Genomic DNA, 21,391 nt, shown 5'->3' with positions numbered 1-21,391 from the left:
AAGAAGCTCACATTCTGTCACACCATTTTGTGCAGCCATGTTCGTTTGCCGTACAGGACTCGCAGTGGAGAGCTGGCACAAAGGTCATTAAGAGGTTGTCTGAATCATCAATGCATCCTTCTCCACCGCACAAATGAAATCTCATGGCTACCAGTACACACTTGTTCAACAGAACTTATATATATATATTTGTGCTCATCATTATGCTTTTGAATAGCAAATAAACAAGCAAAAACACTCAAAGGCATGTATGTCTTTATAGCTTTTACTGCGACTGTCTGATCCAGCTGCAGCGCTTGTGCGTCACACACCTTACACAATGTGACTACAGTGACACAGACCCATAACCTGGTAGATGAAAAATAAGCTGACAAAGAAAAAAAGGGTTTCTCGATGGAAAGCTTGGTGAAAGGTCATGGATTTGGAAACAGTGGGATCAGAAATGTGCAGAAAGTTCACCTTGATGGATCGTAGCGTGCGTAGATAACTCTTCAGATCACCTTGTGTCATCAGCTCCATAATGACTAGAGTGGGTTGCCCCTGTGAGACCACGCCAAGGAGACGCACCTGCACCGATCACCGGGTAAAAATGAATAAATAACCAGTGGTGGACGAAGAACACAAACCATGTAGTTCAGTTAAAGTAGAGATGCACTCTAAAATATTACTCAGTAAAAGTGCTCCCTTTATACTTTCACTTAAGTAAAAGTGTAAAAGTTTTTGCCCTCAAATGTACTTGGGTATCTAAGGTACTAAGATTTATTATGGCTATAATGTTCTATTATCATTTATGTCACAAGACTCTCACTTAATCAACTTAGTTTATGTGAAAAGTTATTCATATTAATCAGTAAAACACTGATATCTAATAAAATTATCATGAGCCCCAAACCCTCGTTTTCAACTACTTACACAAATAAGGCCATGAGTGTTGTGTCAAGTTCGAGTCATGAGTTTCTTTTATCCTTTATTCCTCTCAGAATGTTCTGCTTGTTGTTGAACTGATGCTGAACTGATGTTGGTGATAGATTCCACCAAGCGACAAATAAAACAAGTTCTAAATGGAGCACACGCTCGACCCTGATTGGTGGCTTTCTGCGTGTTTGACCAGTTAGGTTTTTATCCACTTATAAATAAAAAGGAACGACTGATTTTGCTAAATGTAGGTCGAGCAAAAAGTTAAATATATGACATTAAATTGTCTGAAAAATCTCCCCAAAAATAAAAAGATAGAAAAGAAAAAGACTTCTGTAAGGTACAGATATGCAAAAAAGCTACTTAGGAACAGTAATTTTTACTGATTACATTAACTTCCTTACTGTTCACCACTTCAAATAACAAAAATAAATGACCTACAAAAATGGCCAACAAAATTCACAAACAGGCAAGTAAGTGTGAACAAATCGTCATCACACGCACCACATGGTGACAGTTGAACTCCTTCATGACGGAGGCCTCGTTGAGGAATTCGATGCGCTCGTGCATGCTGGCAGACTCGTTAACCGTTTTGATGGCCACCCGGGTTTCAGGCTCATCCTTGACGACGCCCTTGGCGATGCCCTCGTACACCATGCCGAATGAGCCTTGGCCTAACTCTCTGCTCATGGTGATCTTTTCCCGTGCCACCTCCCATTCATCAGGAACATACACTGGCAAAGGAAAGCAGAACACCAGGGTTAATCATTTTCTAAGGGTTACATAAGTATTAAAGGAGAACTAAATCACACATCTCCTGTATGATACTATTGGAACTAACTAAAACTAATAAGAGAAGGCCGTAGCTTCCAGATACGCACTGTACAAACCATATGGCTAAATCGCACACGTTCCTCGAAGCAGGACGAGTTGCTCATCATGTCTTTATTTGACATGAGCTTAGATAGATTTATTGATTTGTCAGTTACATTAGTCCCTGAGCTCCAGTGCAAAACAGAAGTAGAAGCCTTCAGACGTCACACGCGTTGGCTGACTGAAAATATTCGGGCTAGGTAGAAAATTGTGCAAATTCAGCCTGTAGCCAAAATAAATTCCTTTAAGACGTACGGCTCGTGTCAGATTTTGGTAACATCTGAAAATAAAGCAATAAACGCTTAATCCTCTCCTCATTAAAACATTGCATGAAGGATCCCGCACTATGACACGTTCTCGCAACTAGAAAAACATGTCTGAGGAAATTATTATTACAAACTGATAACACACACACTTTGCATCCATACATACACAAAACGCAGAGTTTTCCCCCTAGCTCGAGGTTGCACATGCGTTTTTGTGTCTGAGCATCCCATTTCACAGGTAGTTGTTCTTTGTTGTTACAAATAGCCTTCACTTTTCTGGAAAGGCTTTCCACTACAGTTTAAAGCCTGGTTTTGGGGATTTGTGCTTAACAATCACAAGAGCATCAAGGGAAGGCAGGAAGACCTTCCTGGGGTGAAGAAAGGTCACGCATTCACAAAATCATTTCTATATTCAATTTCCTTATACAACCTTATTTCATTATGTATGTTTTAAATCGCACTCACCTTCGGTCGCACTAAGGTACTCCGGGTTGACTGAGGCGTACAGAACTCCATTTCCCAGCCTGTCGCTGTTCCTGCGAAATTCCAAAAAGATCATTGCTCATGTGCCAAAAACCACATTAAATACATTTAACGGTTTTTTCGAACGATTGCTCTGTTTTTCCCCTGATGAGCCTAATGAAACTTCACCCCAGTCTACCATCACATAAAAGCAATAAGCAGACGGCAGTGTTTCACACAAGCCCCTGAAGCTCGCACTAAAAAGTGTGAAGAAAGGAAAAAAAAAACAAAAAAAAAACAAAACAAAAAAAAAAAAAACCACACAGTGCCTCATTAGTGCTACGCTATTAAACATTTTGAGTGGAACGAAAAGTACAACCAGACTTATTTGAGCGAAACTTGAAAATAGGTTCGACGCTAATTGCAAAATAAAAAAAGGCTCATGACAACCCATAAACTGCATACCTTTTCTTATTGACCACGTACATGGTCACTGCAAGAACCCCCAGGAGCAGGACAACGGGAATGAACATCAAATAGAGGAGCTTCTCGTAGCCTACGTTTACAAAAACAACAAAGAGAAAATGCCTTTTTTTTATAAAATTTCTGTCGTGTGCTAGAGCAGGGTCACACGCAACACTACAGTTACACAAAAGCCTGCAATTACGTGTAATTTCACTGAAAAAAAACCAATGCTGTTTACAAAGCATGGGGAGGCAGTACTGTTGGGGAAAATGATCATAGTGATTACTTACGTTCAGCCTGGGGGACATACAAGACTATGGGCTGCGTCCACGAGCCATTTCTAGCCAGAGAGGTGGCCCTCACGCGGACAGAGTAGTTCCCAGGGCGAAGGTTAGTGAGCCGTACACCTCCATGCTCCATGTAGTGATGGCGGGACACACACTCGTGCTTCTCCAGCTGAGACAACACGGGCACAAGCATCCGAAAACAAGGCAAAAAGTGAATTATTTATTATAATTAATGAACAACTCCACATTAAGTGACAAACTGAAACGTGCAAAGTTACACAAATAGTATGTCTAGTACCATGAATTTAAAAAAGATTTATAGATTTCAAATTGAAAAAAATTATATATTAGAGCCTACATGCATGTTATTGTCATGAGACCTAATACTCAACTTGTGCAGTCAGAAGCCCTGAACCAAGCTCGACTGATTTAAAAATGTGGTACGTTTTTAGTGAGACAATCACGTGAACATCAACAAGACTATATTTTCTATTTTTATACAGAAACCTTTTATCCAGGGCAAATCGGTAATAATTGCAAGACAAGATTTCTCTGTCTAATGTACTACACGGGACACCCTTTTGTAAACCGAACCTCATACTCTGGTGCAAACCTGCGTTGCCTGTGCAACCTGTTTGGTGCATTTCTTATAAATTATATCTAAACATGAGCCAGTCTATACAGATCTACAGTTAGTGTAGCTCCTAATTTTTTTTAACCAAAAATGACTGTAAAAGACTGTAGAAAATCATTACTCAATCTTACACTTCAGTGCTCATGTTAGTTCTCACTCTCCAGTGTTCTGTATGGTTTAAAGATTCATGATCACAGTCTTGATGTCACCCAAATGAGGATGGGTTCCACTTTTGAGTCTGGTTCCTCTCAAGGTTTCTTCCTCATAACATCTAAGAGTTTTTCCTTGCCACAGTCGCCATGGATGCTCATCAGGGATAAGTACACACCATTCACCCTAACTCTTAAAATTCTGTAGAGATGCTTTGAGACAATGTCTGTTGTGAAAAGTGCTATAGAAATATATAATGACTTGATCTATCAGCTTATATCGTGTGAGAATTGAGGGATGGAGCACCTCGCTTCCCAGATGGAAATGGATCTCATAAAGCAGAATAAGGCCGTTGGGTTGTGCTGGTTCAGGCCACTTCACAGTCACAGAGTCATCCGAATCCTGCCACGTCACTGGGCCTGGGATGTCGTCAGCTTTGTCTAGGAGGGGCAGAAAAGAACACACTCACCAATGAAAAAAAGCAAACTATTCCTTAGTTTTTGATACCGAGTGAAATCTAAAGGTAATGCAAAAGTTGGAGCAGGATCAGAGTGTCGAATCCTTTTCGCCTGGCAAAACACACCTGAACATTAATTATGAAGCATATTTCTGGCAGCTTCATTACATCAAAATGTATATCTGACCAAATGTTAAAGTGTACAGTATTTATTGTTGATTTTTGTAGACAATCCATTTGCACGACCTTCTGTACGGTTCTAGTCGGTGCCACTGTGTTACTGTTTTTTTTGTCTCATGTTGTCTGATGTTATTTTTTCTGCACTAAATGTTGCACATATGCACTTTGTGTTATCAGTTCAGAGCGTATTCTGTGTTCCTTTTATTAATTGATGATGTATAGTGTAGCACCTTGATCCTTCGTTTCACTGTGTTCTGCACTGCATATGGTTGAAATGACAAAAGCTACTTGACTGGTCATCTCACCTGCTGGTTTGGTGCGGGGGAAGGCAAAGGCAGGAGCGCTGCACTGCTGGATCTCCTCGTTGCAGGCGTGCAGGTCGATGCGGTACACCGTGAAAGGTCGCAAGCCTTGAATTTCGAAGCTTGTATCTTCCAACTTTATCTCGTGAAACTCCCCCATATAAGGGTTTGGGCCGGTGAAGTTGCCCTCACCTAGGCTCTCGCTGGCACCGAGCAGCATGTGCAGAAAGGTGGAGTTAGCCACTCCTGATGCTTCCCTGCGCTGACGGTTGTTCGGCCTGAAAAGGAAGTATGTACAACATAATATCCTGGTAGTTTTTTTGCCATTTTGTGTTGAAAAGCGACTCCCCGAACAGGATTTTGCAACCCTTTCCTTTGCATCCCCCCAAGGGCAACCTGAAAAATCTTTCCTGTGTACCGCACTGCAGTTGTAAACAGATTACAGCACAACATCTGCTGCCACTCTGTGCATGTTCCCAACTTTGATAGCTATCCAATACAGGGAGAGAAATGATACTGCTGACCAGAACTAAACTAAACAACTGTGTATTCTTGGTTGAACTCCGCTGCACAACGTGGAACTAGCAAGATTCAATTTTTCTGCTCCATGTGCCACTGTTCCTTTTATTTGTAATTTAGCTGAACTGTGATAGAAACTATATGGTATAATGCCCTATCTACAGGTATAATGCCCCAAAGTCTGATTTCATCGAGTTATTAAAAGAGGCATATTTACACATTAAAACACATTTAGATGTGCATGGGGGTGTGTGTGTGATGGCCAGAAGAGTGGGATGTCAGCAGCCTGTCTGTTCTAATCCACTCCAAGGAAGCGAGTCACTCACTTGTTTGCCAAAGCAAGCATGGGCTCTGTCCTCAGATGATCTGGCAAGGATGCATTCCCCCCTCCACCCCTCCAAACGTCCGCCACACACACACGCGTGCGCACACACAAACCGCCACAGCTGGTTTCCATTCCTTTAAACTCTCTCACACTGGAGCGCTTTGTCACTGCGATGCATACGAACATGGAGTTCTCACGCCGGCTAAACATTCACATCCCATGCTAGTGTACCACAACAATCCGTCTGATTCAACACACTGAGATCAGCAAGATCTCCATTTCTCCAGTTTCACGTTTCGCCAGGTCCAAACATGCATGTTGATTCATTCTTCCCTCTCCCAGTCATTAATTTTCTTGTCCCCTGACCAACCTCGGGCAGCCTCTACTTCATCTTTCATCTGTTTTTCTTCTTTACTCAGCCTCTGCATCTTTTCACTCTCTTTCCAGGTTTAGATCCCCAGCTGCCCCCTCCCGCCCCGCAAAGCGGCAGTCGTTGATCAGACCCGTTCTCCAGCTGGAGGGGATATTCCCTTTATTTCATCACTATTCCAGATGGCATTACTGTGCATTTCCTGGCAACTCTTACAGGCTGAGCTGTTTGGGGGGAAAAGCTGCAACTGAAAGGATATGATTTCCTCTGCTCTCAATCTCCCTCTTCTTCTCAGGAATTCTAAACTTGAGGAACTTCCTTCAATCTCAGTTTTCAGTTCATTCAATACATTGAGCACCAGCAGAATTACAGACACATGCTGAATCGCAAAGCACTTACATACTATAAAAAAATAAAATAAAAAATAAAAAAAACCAGACTCAAGACTCTCTACCGATACAACTATGAAATGTACAGATTCAAACATTGTCCTGTGTCATCAGCCATTATGTTCCTAATTTGCTTTAAGAATGAGATAAGCGTGTTATATCACTTCCAGTCATAAACAAACATAACTTCCCAGAGTTTGCTTTAGATTTGTTCTAGACCCGAGAATTAAAGAGAACACACAATGATTCATGACTGTGTGTTAGTGTTTGTGTGTCCACCAGCCTATACACAGCTGGCAGGTAATGTGACTCAGATGTGGTCCCTCATTACAGCCCGGAGCACTCAGTGTACTAGTCATAGATCAAAAAGCACATTTAAGCTGTGAATCCCCGATTTATTTAGCATAATCTATACTGGAGTAAATACGTCAGGAGCCCAGGCATCTGGAACAAGATGGTTTTGCATACACAATCTTTTTTTTTTTATTATTTGTAGCTGCGAGATGTACAGGAAAACTAAGCCTTATGAAAGCGCAAACAACAAATGTACCAAAATATTCCTTAACTAAACAGTTAATATTGATTACACCAAAAGAACGGCCAGAAGATATCACTTTTCTAGGGTGCGCCGTCATGGCTGACCCCTGCACTTCGATTTCCACCTTCTAACAAGTTATAAATACACAACAAGCAATATACAAAGAAAATCATTTCACTGTATTGTATTTGAAGTATTTCATTCTGATCTACTTGTTTTTGGTGAATACTAAAACACCTAAACAAATTTTTTTAATCAGAAAATGTATTATTTTTCAGAGTCAATCTGTTTAAAAGTATAAAAGCAAAGTGATAAATTCTTGCCATATGATCCACTTATGCTATTAAGCTTGCAGTAAAATAAAAAAATAGATTAAATAAAATAAAAGAGAGAGAGAGAGAGAGAGAGAATAAGATCTGACTGCAAGCTTATTGCTTTCAGCCTACTCTAAGGTTCATCAAGTTCACTCTCAATTCTATTTTGATGCCAAGGGAAGTCAGGCAAATGACGCATAAATACTAAACATCCCAAGGTTGATCTGTCCTGCTGCGAACAAACAAGAAGGGTCTCGTGATAACCTCTACTCCATTGTCACGGTGTCTAAGGCCAAAATAAAGGCCTGATAAGAAATAAAAGGGAAAAGGAAGATTTTTATTTTATTAGATTTTTTTCAGAAAACCTACCTGGGCTGAAAGATGCTATTGTGGAGGAAGTCCTCAAAGGCTTTACGGTAGATGATGTCATCACTGGTTCTTTTGATATCTTGTTCTGATTTTGGACAACGGCAGCAAAGGGTTTTGTTCGGTCTTTCTGAGTTTGAATTGATGGGCTTTATGCTCGCGAGGGCATCTGCCAGCCCTGTGGCGTATCGGATGGCAATCTTCATCTCTGCGGAAAGACATAGGAGGAAAATGTTTAGGCATGAAAACCAATGACACAGAAACACTTCTGTGAATGACAAAATGACAAGTAGCAGAAACATATAATCTCAAATGTATTGTTTGTGAAGTATATATTAGATTTTTTTTACCATTTAAGCAGTAGTCGTTCTGGTAAAGCTCACGGTCCTCTTTCAGCAGTTGCCAGCGAAGCAGATAGTAGATGTGATTCCCATTGGGAAATACAGGAGGAGACCACTGAACAACCAGGCTGGTGGATGAGTTGGAGTAGGCACGAATATCAACAGGTATTGTAGGTACTGAAGAGGGGTTGTGGTAGGGGAGGGGGGAAAAAAAACAACAACAAAAAAAACAAAAATTTTCACCATTTCACTGACAAGTATGTCATTCTGAAGGAGAGTTTGAACCCTTTTTTATTTACCTTTAGGCCTAGTGAGAATATAAACCAACTCGCTTTTGGCCCCCAGAACATGCGTGTCTATGTTCTCCACTACCAGAGTTACAGTCTTCAAAAAGATGGCATACTGAGTCACTGGTTTCAGGCCTGACAGAAGAACCTCTGGGTTTCTGTTTTCGTCCTGAGGCGAATCCACATCCACCATCATCCAGCTGTTGGACCCACAACCATCAAGATCGTCAAACTCTGAGATGTTCTGAAAAGGCCTGTCAGAGCATGAAAGAATCACAAAGACTTTTACAGAAGTGAAAACTGATTTAAAGTGGATCATACAGCTCATAAGGAATAACACACAATGAGGCAATTTTGTTTTAGGAGATAAGAAATAAATGGCCTGACACAAAGCGACTTACCACCACAACATTGATTATTTTGCTAAAACAAAGTATAAATAACAGCTTGTTTTGTAGATATTTAGAAGTTTGTAATTATTAGTTAAGATTAAAAGGAATTCAACTTTGTTGCGGTACAAGGCAACAAAATATAGTTGGCATCTAACCAGAAGTGGATTGGTTGCAGCGTAAAATATTTACATCCGTACAGGTTGGTAGGGCTATGATACATGCAATAAATAAAGATAAATGAATGAAAAATATGAATAATATGCACATAAATAAACTGCACATAGAAAGGAGATTATATACAATGAATACAATGGTATTGGATAGTGCACTGAAGATAATATCGTATACAGTGTTTATGATAAGATTATACACGTGTGTATCACTAACTTGAAAAAAATAAAAGACCTGTTGATTTAGATGTCTTATATAAACAGCAGTTTACCAACTATTAAAATATATAAGTCCTAAACTACAGGTTTTTGATTCATTTAAAGTTACAATTAAAAATTCCAAACATCCACAACACAACCCCCGCCCCCCCTTTACCCACCAAATCGAAAATATTGAATCTTTTACTTCTATAAATCAACTAACCCCTTATAAGTATAATAACTATACCGACATAAAACATGTTTTTCTTTGTTAAATAATAGCACAATATAAAGGTTCAGATTATGTGGCTCCATGGGAATTGGCTGTTACTATAGAAACAACTCTATTAACATAAATCTGTGATTTGCATTGCAGTCAAAATTAGCATCAATCAAAACTTCAGCAGCACTGTGGCACAATACCAAATAAAGAAACACATAGGAAAATATACATTATATGTCAAAATTATTGTGGACATCTGACCATAACACCCAGAAATGTAGTTCATCCACAGTGTTGAAACTCAGAAGTGCACTGGACATTTTATGGCTCCAAAAATCACTGGAATTGAAATCCATATTTAAAAATAAAGAAAGAAAAAAAATAGACTTACGCTTCTCTGTAGTAAACTTCAAAACTGATGAGTCCTGTGTAACCTGCTGGCTGATAGCGTTCCCATGTTAGTGATATTGTGTTACTTCCAGTGCTATTGCTCAAGAACTTTAGAATTTTCCGTTCACCTGTACAGAACAAAAAATAAAAAATAAAACAAATGAAAAACCAACCACTCGAACATCAGCTTCTGAGCAATCACCAGCTACGGGTTCCAACACTTACAGTTTGCGCGGCCTCCGTTGTTGCGAAAATCGTCCTCCACAAACTTGTCCTTGATGCCTGTTTTCTGCCACATCTTGCGAATCTCAGAGATGCAAAGGCGGGGGTTCCGGCCGAAAAACAGTTTTCCTGTGTGAACGGTCAGGTTGTGCTGTGACCAGTCCCACAGGAATTGGAGGTTCTGGTTATCAAACGCTGAGAAGGCGTACATGCTGCAGAAAAGTAGAATAGCAGTTCAGCAGTTGGCTGAGGCCAGGATTAAAGTGTGTTATTTGAATGAGCAGGAAAACTAAAGCAAGATTCGCTCATAGCAGCCCTGCTTGGCTCACTTTACAAATTTGCAATCGAATGCAATACGGTATGTTGAAAATAAGTCAAAGAAAATAAAGCCTGAGCATTACAGAGTGTTTACAGAGAAACAAAGAAAAGAGAAAAAGCATCTATTACTAAAGACAGTTTAAGTATGCCCATAAGCATCAAACCACACAAAGACTTGAAGCTTACTTTTCATAGAGCTCTTTCCCATGAATGTGGTTTAAGCTCTTGAGGAAGGAAAGCGAGCTCAGCATAGGAGAACGAAAAATCCTCACACATCCCGTCACTGTCTTGATGAGGCCTAGGAAGTTCTCCAGCTCTGACGCGATGTTGTCTGCGACACAGAGAGAAAAAACTGAGTGCCACCAAGAATCTGAGCACCAGTGCTTCCTGCAGGAGTGTTGGCGAGAGCTACTTACTGCCACGGCGGATGTTGATGCGCAGGCTGCCGTTAATAACGGTGCAGTCCTTTAGGGACTGTGCAGCGTCCACAGAGTCGATGTCTTTCCCCTCACACACCTTGTCGCACAACCCATCGCATTTACTACAGAACATGCTGTGGGCAAAAACAGGAGCAAAAAAAAACATAAGCCATCTTTGGTTGATTTAATATAATTAAACAATGTTCTAGGTAAAACATCTGCATCTTTCATTCAGTGCTCTGTGTGTGTGTGGATACATAACAAAATCATGCCTTAGTCAAGGTTTCTGCAGGTATTAGGTCAAATGTAAGACTTTTTAAGACCTTTTTAAAAAAATAAATAAAAATAAATCAAGAATGAAATCGAATGAAACTAAGACCAATATCACGACATCAAAAACACACAAATATGCTGTTGGCAGCTGGCTTTAACCAAGAACTAAATAATTGTTTTTTTCAATCCAAATATCGCTAAACTTCCCCACAGCTGAAAAATAAAACCCATTTTACGTCTGCAGTACAATCCGAGAGAGATTCGCCCCGATAACAGAAAGCTGATTGGCTGTTGCAGGTTGATCTTATTTGTAGTTGTAATACAGCAAATTATATTCAGACTTGTGAAAGAAAGAACTACAACAAAAACAGTGGCAAGAAAGCAGTTCAATGAGCATTAGAAGCGGCATTACATGGACATCTGAAAATTACGTCCTGTTTGAAATGATTTAAAACAGCGAATAAAAACTTTTTAAAGCCTCAAATTTCCATTTTTCAATGTGAGAATTTTAAAAGACCACTCGGGAACCCTGTTTAGTGTTGTTAGAGCCTCATAAGTCCTGACGTATGATTAGGCTGCATCATTGACAATTTCAATATACTTACAACTGGTTCTCATACTTTTTTGGCAGTCGAACCAATTCAGCTTCAATTTTTTGCTCCTATTAAACTTCAATGAGTTTTAGAGGCTATTTTTATGAGCCACTTATAACTTATAATTAAAACTAAATTGAACATGACATTGACATGTTTCTAACACTGCTCTAAATCATACTACAGCAAACTGCTTCACCCTGAAGGAGACTGGAGATGTATACTTCACTGAAAACCCTCCGGCTGCATACATGGCAGCAAGCACAAGCACAGGACACCACAACACTGCAGACCGCAACAAGTCTACCGTGCACACAAATGCAGCATCCTACCATCTAATTTGCATAGCTGTCATGCAGGAACTGGCTGAACTGCTGCTAAACTAGATTTCATAAATAAAATCATTGTCATCTATTCATCTATAGCTGCACTAGTTAGAATTTGGTTTTGGCCTTGTGGTTCCAGCATGAGAAGCATTTCACATGTTGGGGAGGGAAGCACACCTCCCTGATTAGCAGCTCTCGTGTGATTGAGGGAAAGCAAATAACAAAACAGAGAAAATAGGAAAAGAACTGTAGATGTTTAGATCTAGCAGCTGCCTTTAATTCCCCTATGCAAATCCATTTAAGTACAGAGTTCAAGTACTAATATGTAATTGGTATTAGTGACTACAAACGACATATTTACAGATAAAAAAAAAATAAAACAACAGCTACATCAGATACAACCTTAAATAATGATCATATAATCGGAGGTCGACCGATAGTGGATTTTAACGATACCAATTGCTGGCTTGGATTGCACTTGCCGATAACGGATAAATCAATTTTAACATAAATATCCAGACTAATCGTTTTTTTTTAAATAGATACTGGATTAAAAAAATAAAAACACTCCATGTTAAATAGTACTGAACTTTATTACAAAAAGAAAAAATATTGAATCATGAAAATGTGCTAAATAAAATAAATATGAATATATTCTAAGGCTGAAACGATTCCTTGAGTAATTCGAATTCAAATTGTTTGCCTTGATGCTTCGTTTAGTCCATTTAACTACACACAGAGCACTGTTTCCCCACGGACCATTATTTCTGAGGTACCACAGGCTAAACTCTGGACCGCTCTGGGGTCTTGTTTATAAACACTTTCCACGCAAAGGTCGTGCGTGCAATCTGTCGCTAATTCCTCTTCTCATCCATTTTTGTATTTTGAGGTAATAAGGCAATTAAATGCAATTTCAGCAATAAAAATAATTTTTAAAAAGGAAACAAATTACTTTTTCATTTTGAGAGACCCGTCTTATTTTCTCGTGTATATTTAGTATTACTCTTTAATAGAGAAGAAGCACTTCTCCGATTACTCATTGGGCGAATCTGTAAAATCCTCGATTACTAAAATCATTGATAGCTGCAGCCATAAAATCTTCATTAATAAATAGAATTTATATAATAAATTATAAATAACAGATATAATAGCGTTCTCTGTGCTGCGCGCGGTCTCACGTGTAAAAACAAACAGCACGTGTTGTCAGTGATTTGCCTCTTGAGGCCGCTCTCGTAATGACAGCAAACTTTAACAGGCGGAAAAACTATCTGATTTTTGACGATAGTTCCAGCAATCAACTCTCGGTGGCGATTAATTCGGGGGAAATAAACGACGAATCGGTCAATTTATAACTGGTGCTTTTGATTTAAACCAATTACTTGATTACTAGATTGCCATTTTAAAACCCTTAATGCAAAATTTGGAGATCTCATAGTCTTAGGCAAGCTCAAATCTTAAATCGAATGTGTAGATTATAAACACCCCAGCATGAGCAGTAAAGGTGTGACTATAGAGAGTGAGCTGCAAAACGCCCCTTAACACACTTATTGCATTACAAAGATCTATTCCTGGCTCAGCGTCACTGTTTATTCACACTACTGGTCTGGTGTGTTCCTTACGAAGCTGCACTTTAACAGAACTGGAGCCGACCCAACTGATCTGCTGATCGTGTGGCGATTGCGTATGGAGATGAAAATAACTGAAGAAAGCTATGCTAAGCTAAGCTAAGCACAAGCCTCCCGTTTCATACCACTGGTTTAAAGACTGAAGGCTATGATCAGGCACTAGGTCTTGATGCAAATGCCAAATCAAAATAGCCAGAGATGCATCACATACCTCTGACTGCTTTCACGATTAAAGCCAGGTGGGCACTCGATCTTGCACTCGCCCCCGTGGATGACGAATCGCTCAAAGGCGAATGGCAGGTGGGCCTCGCCGCACATCTCCAAGGTGATGCAGCGCCAGCCCTCGAATATGTACGTGTCCGGGGGGCAACGCTCCACACAACGGCCTCCGTAGGAGTAGTGCTGGCAGGCAGCACACGCCGTGGCACTGTCTGGCGCTGTGCAGCTGCCCAGGCACTGAGGGTGGCAGCACTCTCCGGATTCCGTACATGCCCGCTTGCCACATTGCTCCGGGCACACTACAAAAGACAGGAGGAGAAGGAAGAAAAAAAAATTACTTTTCACTTTAACAAATGATTACAACACCAGTTCCCATCGTTTTCTCATATCCAGTCTGAAAGAAAGATGGGCACCAAATAAACAAGGTGAAGATTGAAATAGACTTATAGATTTAGCTATCAAAGTGCAGCTGAAGCCACAACAAATCCACCGCAGTCATTCGAGAGGAGTGTTCTGGTTTTGCCAGAGGCGCCAGTGGCACTGCAAGTGAACAGGAAAGCCAGATGTTCTCTTAAGACCCAAAGGAAAGGTGGTGCTTTTGCTTTTCAGAAGGTTTAACAGGCTTTTCGTTCGGCAGATGGAAAAGGCGCCGAAATGTCAAACGTTAGAGCCGCTAACTAAAAGCGTTTAGCGTTCATGCTTTGATCAAACTGCTTCAAATGCCAGCGACGGTTATATAACACACTGAGATGCACAGCCCGCTGATCGAAAAAAAAAAAAAAAACCTACAGCAAATCCATACGCTCCGTTTTTCTACGTTTACTTTGATTTCTCTGATTATTATGGAACTATGAAGGAACACATTAGGAAATTACAGAAGCAGTTTAAATGTAGTTGGCAGAATGTACATGATTTTATTTTATTTTTAGTCTGAAGTAATTAAAGGACCATTTCCTTAGAACAGAGACTCGTCTGTCCCTCCTAATACCGCCAACAGTATCTTGGTGATGCACTCAACCCCATGTGGAATAATGTATAGACATGCGTGTATAAAAGTGTAAATATTCGACACTTTTACCACACACGCAGGTCCCATTGTTTACATACTCCCACTGGAAGATTAAACGCAGTGTCCACTAGATGGCACATTAGAGCCTAAGCATCTCTGTCCGTCTGCATTCCAAGTCAAACTCCAATGTTTAGCGATTTCACGCACAGCAGACAGCGTTCTGGTTCTCTTTAAAATGTGTGATTGTCGTCATGATCTGTGTCTCAAATCGAGAGCCGTAGCCGACATGTAAAAGCATTGCCTAATCGAGAATGTTTACATTGCTGAATGTTTACATTTATGGAATTCGGCAGACGCCCTAATCCAGAGACTTACAACTCAAAGTTAGGGCCCAAAAGTGGCAGCTTGGTAGTGGTGGGATTTGAACTTGTGACCTTTTGATCTATTTCAATGCAATTTTGTTGCCCAAAGTTCTTCATAAAATACACAAAGAAATCTCAACACACACACACACACACACACACACACACACACACAACACATTTCACATAAATAAAACAAACACATGTAAAGGGTCCCAAATCCCGATTTCCCTACTTGAAATGCCAGACTTAAAATGTGCCCGAGACCTAAAAAACCTCTATGGTTGAAGGCTGCCGAATAAAGAGGGGAAACGTTACACAGTTTAGGACCTACTACCGAAAAAAAATCACGATCACCTTTTGACTGATTCTATTGTACAATAATCAACTCCTTCATTCACCTTGAGAGCAAGTAAGCATGGCTGCATCTTGAGTCATGTTAAGAGCCCTGGCCAAAACATTACTAATGTAAGATGGGGCGAGCCTTCAAAGGAATGTCAGCTAAAATTGGAGGCTTCGAGGCACGTCCACAGCTGTCAAACATTCCAGATTTATATGTTGTTTGTCTTATCTGTGTGGGGTTAACATTTTTACTAGGGGATGTAATTTTATTTTATTTTTATTGGGAGGGGGGACCTCAAAAATACATGCAGTGATATTTGGGACTATTTTCAGCATCCTTAGCCTCTTCCTTGGCCTCCCAATCGCTCTCTGATGATCAGCCTCTCGGGTGTCCACGTGCACAGCCGTAAACATTTGCAGCCACAGGGAAGTAGTTACAGATTCATAGTGGCTGAATGACTCTGAGAAAATAGTGTGCTGCAAAGAAAAAAAAAAGGCTCTAAAAACTGTATTGTACCACATCATTCACTCGCATAAGGGGGTCTCCATGTTAGGATCTGAGCTCTGTTGACAGCTTACACACAAATCCAGTCCAGAGATTCCACTCAGCCAGAACTACCAACCAGATCCCTTTGCTATCATTCTAAATAAGAGCGCATTGTAAAAAAAAAGGTGGGGTGGGGGGAGCGCGATAGAACGAGAGAGAGAGAGAGAGAGAGAGAGAGAGAGAGAGAGAGAGAGAGAGAGAGAGAGGGAGGAAAAACTGATTCAGGTCAGAGCACCAGCAAGAAAAACCCCAGCTTTAGCACAGAAACGGCCTACATTTAAATGAGTTCCTGCTTCTCGCTCGTGATGAAGATGGTTCTCACGATTTGCTGCGCAGCCGGAGGCATGAGTGCAACACTGCGAGCTCAGATATCAACTCAGGTGACACCCGCGCTGAAACTTCTAAAGATGGGGAGGGGAAAGAAAAAAAATCCTTTGTGGCGAATGAGATCGTCCGACAATCGCCCTCACGACACACTCCCTCTCAGTTCATGTGAACTCATACGACCTCGAGAGGATTAAACCCAAACAAAATGCCTCGCAGAGAAAAGCGTAATTCTGCCGTAATGAATGAGCTGTTACGGGGAAATTCCTGACCGGCCGTTCTCCACAATCTTTTTCTATTTTTAAATATATAAGAGTGCAAGCAAAGATACACGAGTGTTTTCGAGTATAGCATTCCTGATTTGTGCGTGCAAGTTCAAACCGAGCGCATCCGCTTATGCAAAATGGCGTAATTTGAATGTTAAAGTCAATGACAGCTTATGGAAATACTGGTGTACTGAGACGTGTCACAGGAAAAAATCACTTTGGCTTACAAGCAGCTTCTGTGCATGTGTTGGTGGTAAATAAAATAATTTGTTATTTAACACATTATAATCATTAAAAAAAGGTGGGGGGGTCAAGGACCACATTTCACATTATTACACAAATTATGGACATCTATGGTTTGATTTCTTTGCAAGTGTGGATTGCAGGGGTTGTTACCAACATCTGGTAAAAAAATTTGTCAATAGCATTTATTAAAAAATAAATTCCGTTTGCTTTCCGTTTATTGACAAAGTTACAGCAAAGAAATTGATTGAGGCTTTTCAAGTTTTTCTGTTCCTCTGCTAGCTGTTGCTGTTTGCTGAAGGTGTCCCGTTCACGTAAACACATGACTGCTCTGTGTGGTAATGAAATGACTTAAAAAGCAACTTAAAAACTCGTACACGCTGCGGTCGCCAAAGAATTATGATTAATCAGCAAAAAAAAAAAAAAAGAGCAATTAATCCACGTTTCACAAGTGTGCCGATATGAAAACTGCGACCCGCTGCACCCCTAATATAGAATATACACACACACACACCCCTATCAATCTATCTATCCATCCATCTCTCTCTCTATACATACACACACACACACACACACACACACACACACACACACACACACACACACACACACTTTCAATCTCCTAAATTGTAAGAAAAATCTTTTTTTAGGGTTTTATAAATAGGAACAGAATTGTTTGAAGGTAAATAATAAAAAAAAAAATGTAATAAACCATCGATATGCACATCACACATGGCTCAAACGTTTCTGAATTGTGTTCGAGAAGCACCCGGAGTGATACTTTTGTTGCATCACCCACCACTACCTGACGTTTCTTGGATCATTGTACAGTGGTAACTGCTGAAATGAGGAAGAGCTATAGAGGGAGACAGCGAGCGAGTAGGAACCGAATTGTGATCAAGGGTTAGAGGCTGTTAGAATTGAGATAACCTTGAGGCGAGCTCCAGCAGGCCAAACACAGATATGGGTTATAAAAAAAAAAAAAAAAAAAAACTATATATAAAAATCTATCTATCTATCTATCTATCTATCTATCTATCAAAAAAAAAGTTAAATGGAAAGTTTCCACAGGAAATGTTTTGTAATACTCAGACGTTTTTTTTTTTTCGTCCGAGACAGCTGCTGATAGAAAAACATCCTCCAAATGTTGGTAGACATGCCTCAGGTAAAATATGTAAGCAGAAAACACCTACAAGTTTTTAATAGTATATTGGAGTTAAAAGATGAAACAAAGAACAACTGTTAGAAAACACAGCAAATATTTTGGCGAAGGAAAAGGGGGAATTTCCACAAGGACAAATAGCGCTGGTTCTACATCGCGCCAATAGATCACGCCTTACGTATCCTAGCGCCATCCCTGGTCATCTATAGGGGACAGAAATTGTACTTCTCTGACAATTCTGGAACAACGTTTAAAGCCTGAGCCTGTATTAGTATCCGTGCTCGCACATTTTCGCTTCACTTATACGTGAACCACGTGGCTATGAATGTGGATTGAAACGATATAATAATCCTGGTGCCATGTGAGCTGGGTTGAGTATTTCTAAACCTGCTGATCTGCTGGGATTTTTACACGCAACAGTCTCCAGAATTTACAGAGAATTGAGTAATGAAAAAGAAAAAAAAACCTCATATCTGTGGACAGATATGCCTCAGAAAGAAGGCTCGATGGAGAATGGAAAGCCTGGTTCAGCTGACAGAGACACTATGGTAACTCAGATAAACAGTCTGCACAATTGTGCTGAGCAGAAAGGCATCTCCAAAGACAACACGTTGAACCATGGGGCAGATGGGCTACAAAAGAAGACGACGACGACGACGACTATGTCAGCTTCACTTCAGTCAGCCAAGAACAAAAAGCTGAGACTGCATTGGGCAGAACTGGGTTCACCAAAACTGGGCAGTTGAGGACTAGAAAAACAGCCTGGTTTGCCAAATCTCAATTTAGGGTCGGAATTTGGCACCAACAGCACAAATACATAGAAACCAACTTGTCTTTAATAAGCAGTCCAGACTGGTGGTGGTGGTTTAACGGTTTTGCCTGTTAATACCACTGAAACATGACTAACATGACTAACCTATTGGGGCATTGGTGCCGACCATGTGCATCCCTTCACGTCCACAATTCACCACAAAGCAACAGTCAACTAAACTCGTCATGAACATGACAATAACTTCAATGTTCTTCTAGAATTACATGCTGCATCCATGATAGCATAGAGCACGAAGGAACATCTAGTGGAATTCATTCCATAAAGAATTTAGTGCAAAGTATTTAAGTTTTAAAAGCAAAGTATTAATAAAATGTTTGCGATAAAGCAATTGGTGAGTTGAAAAGAATATTTCACCATTAACTATTCCCCAAAATGTTCTTATATCTAACTCACACATGATAAAAAAATCCAAAAGCAGTGGGAAAAATGTGCAAAATTTTGAGCCTGAAAGCTCACGACATTAAAACCACCATCAGTAAATTGGGAGAGTAAGAGGTCATGTGACAACTGTATCGAGAATCTGTTTCAGAGCATATTTGACAAGCGAACATCCGGTATTTGATAGACGTTCAAAATGTTTAACTTCCAAACAGAGCGGCTCTTCTGCCGATCACTTAGAATAAACTACTAATTCCTTCACACACACTTCAAACGAACGTTTGCGTGGAAGTCACAACAGCTGGAAAAATTGAAACAGTGAGCTAGAACAGCTGCAATGTGCACACTGCACATGGCTTCACACAACATGCGCTGCTGCATTCTTTCTCTATTCCATTTTGGCTGCTCTGCAGCGTCATTTAAACCTGCTGCCCCACTGATGCATTTAAAGGCTAAAGCACAGAGGAGGAGAATACGTTCATTTCGAAAAACTTGCTTTTGTTAGAGAATGTAGTTACACCAATCAAGAATAACAGAACGACCACCTGCCTAATATTGTGTCGGCCCCCCTTTTGCTGCCAAAACAGTTCTGACCCTTTGAGCATTAACATCATTAACTTCTTCAGCAATTTGAGCTTCAGGAGCTCGTCTGTTGGATTGGACCACACGAACCAGCCTTCGCTCCCCACGTGAATCAATGAGCCTCGGTCGGCCACGACCCTGTCGCCGGTTCACCACTGTTCCTTCCTTGGAGCACTTTTGATAGATACTGAATACTGCAAACCGGAAAATCCCACAAGAGCTGCAGAAATGGAGATGCTCCGACCCAGTAGTCAAACAATCACAACGTGGCCCTCGTCAAACTCGCTCAAATCCTCACACTCGCCCATTTTTCCTGCTTCTAACACGTCAACTTTGAGGACAAAATGTTCACTTGCTGCATAATATATTCCCCCCAACTAACAGGTGCCATGATGAAGAGAATCAGTGTTATTCATTTAACAGTCATAACGTTATAATGTCAATGTGGTAATATGTGAAGGTACGCATCTATATCACGCATAATAAAGTTTAAGAATACTATGCAGGAAAAAGTTAAATTATAGGTCAAGTTGTTTTATTTGAGTTCACACCTGGAATCGATTCTGGGCTCATTTTGTGGGTGGAGCTTAAAAGCAAAAGGGTTTTTTTTTTTTCATGAAAATTGTAGACAGAATTTTTTCTCACTTTGGCACAATGAAAATCAACTGACTTTGAATTTGCACTCGTGAAAATAAAATTCAGGGCATTGATTTGTGTTTATTTGCATTTCAGTGCCTCCTTCACTATATATATTTATATAGGAATAAAGTAAAGTATTTACTCACACATTTACTCCACATTACTCCACACCTGATGCAGACAGCAGCGCAGTTTAGACTTCACTAATCACAGTGCTGTCTCTGGATAAATGGTCCCTCATCCGAAAAGCAATAATGCACGACCACGCCCTGCTTTTTCCTTGCTTCCATTTCTAAATAAACTCAGAAATCAAACCAGGAACAACTGAATTCTCAAACCACAGAGTCAGACAGCATGTTGGCAAATATTTCCTTTTAAACAATGTGCCCCAATTTGTTAGTGAAAATGGAAATGTGGACCCAAAGAAGGACAACAGGATGCAGACGGATACCTGGACTGGAATTAGTTAGTAGCGGTGTGTGTTAGAGCACTTTTTTAAAATCCCAATTCTGAGAACAATCCTGACCAACTCTCATACAACTAACTCGACTAACTTTTGAATTATTAACGCATTTACATACAGTTTCAGCATTTAGCAGATGCCCATATCCAGAGCGACGCAGTAAAGTATCAATCAATGAATAATTGATTGAAACGTGAGTCATTGGGAAGTGGAAGCTTGGTGGTTAAGGTGTTGGACTTCTGATCAGACTGTCACGAGTTCAAATCTAAGCACAGCCATGCAGCCACTGCTGGACCCTTGAGCATGGCCCTTAACCCTCAACTATTTAGGTGTACACAAGTGTACACAACTATTTAGGTGTACCAGGCATAAAATTATGACCACCTGCTTAATATTGTGTTGGCCCCCCTTTTTGCTGCCAAAACAGTTCT

The 21,391-nt window shown here is 40.3% G+C and overlaps 1 protein-coding gene across 3 annotated transcripts in view; it reads right to left on the bottom strand.

Annotated features, from left to right (window-relative positions):
* The window catches only part of igf1rb (insulin-like growth factor 1b receptor), a 73,641-nt gene that overhangs the window by 7,370 nt on the left and 44,880 nt on the right, over window positions 1-21,391 (bottom strand). The window contains exons 1-16 of one of the 3 annotated variants that reach the window (XM_046857842.1): window positions 20,644-20,760; window positions 13,804-14,110; window positions 10,773-10,909; window positions 10,543-10,687; window positions 10,042-10,250; window positions 9,818-9,944; window positions 8,453-8,694; window positions 8,163-8,330; window positions 7,816-8,020; window positions 4,995-5,269; window positions 4,359-4,492; window positions 3,272-3,437; window positions 2,982-3,072; window positions 2,520-2,590; window positions 1,420-1,649; window positions 460-567 (exon numbers count right to left, since the gene is read on the bottom strand). In XM_046857842.1, the coding sequence (XP_046713798.1) occupies window positions 460-567; window positions 1,420-1,649; window positions 2,520-2,590; window positions 2,982-3,072; window positions 3,272-3,437; window positions 4,359-4,492; window positions 4,995-5,269; window positions 7,816-8,020; window positions 8,163-8,330; window positions 8,453-8,694; window positions 9,818-9,944; window positions 10,042-10,250; window positions 10,543-10,687; window positions 10,773-10,909; window positions 13,804-14,110; window positions 20,644-20,647 (2,619 nt within the window). In that variant the 5' untranslated portion in view covers window positions 20,648-20,760. Of the gene's footprint in view, window positions 1-459; window positions 568-1,419; window positions 1,650-2,519; window positions 2,591-2,981; window positions 3,073-3,271; window positions 3,438-4,358; window positions 4,493-4,994; window positions 5,270-7,815; window positions 8,021-8,162; window positions 8,331-8,452; window positions 8,695-9,817; window positions 9,945-10,041; window positions 10,251-10,542; window positions 10,688-10,772; window positions 10,910-13,803; window positions 14,111-20,643; window positions 20,761-21,391 lie in introns of those variants that run through there. The other 2 variants (XM_046857840.1, XM_046857841.1) reach the window with 2 other exon arrangements.

This window comes from Silurus meridionalis, chromosome 9, assembly GCF_014805685.1.
Source record: "Silurus meridionalis isolate SWU-2019-XX chromosome 9, ASM1480568v1, whole genome shotgun sequence".
NCBI classification, from domain to species: Eukaryota; Metazoa; Chordata; class Actinopteri; order Siluriformes; family Siluridae; genus Silurus; species Silurus meridionalis.
The sequence above is the reverse complement of the archived record's forward strand: the minus strand, read 5'-3'. Positions and strand labels throughout refer to the sequence as shown.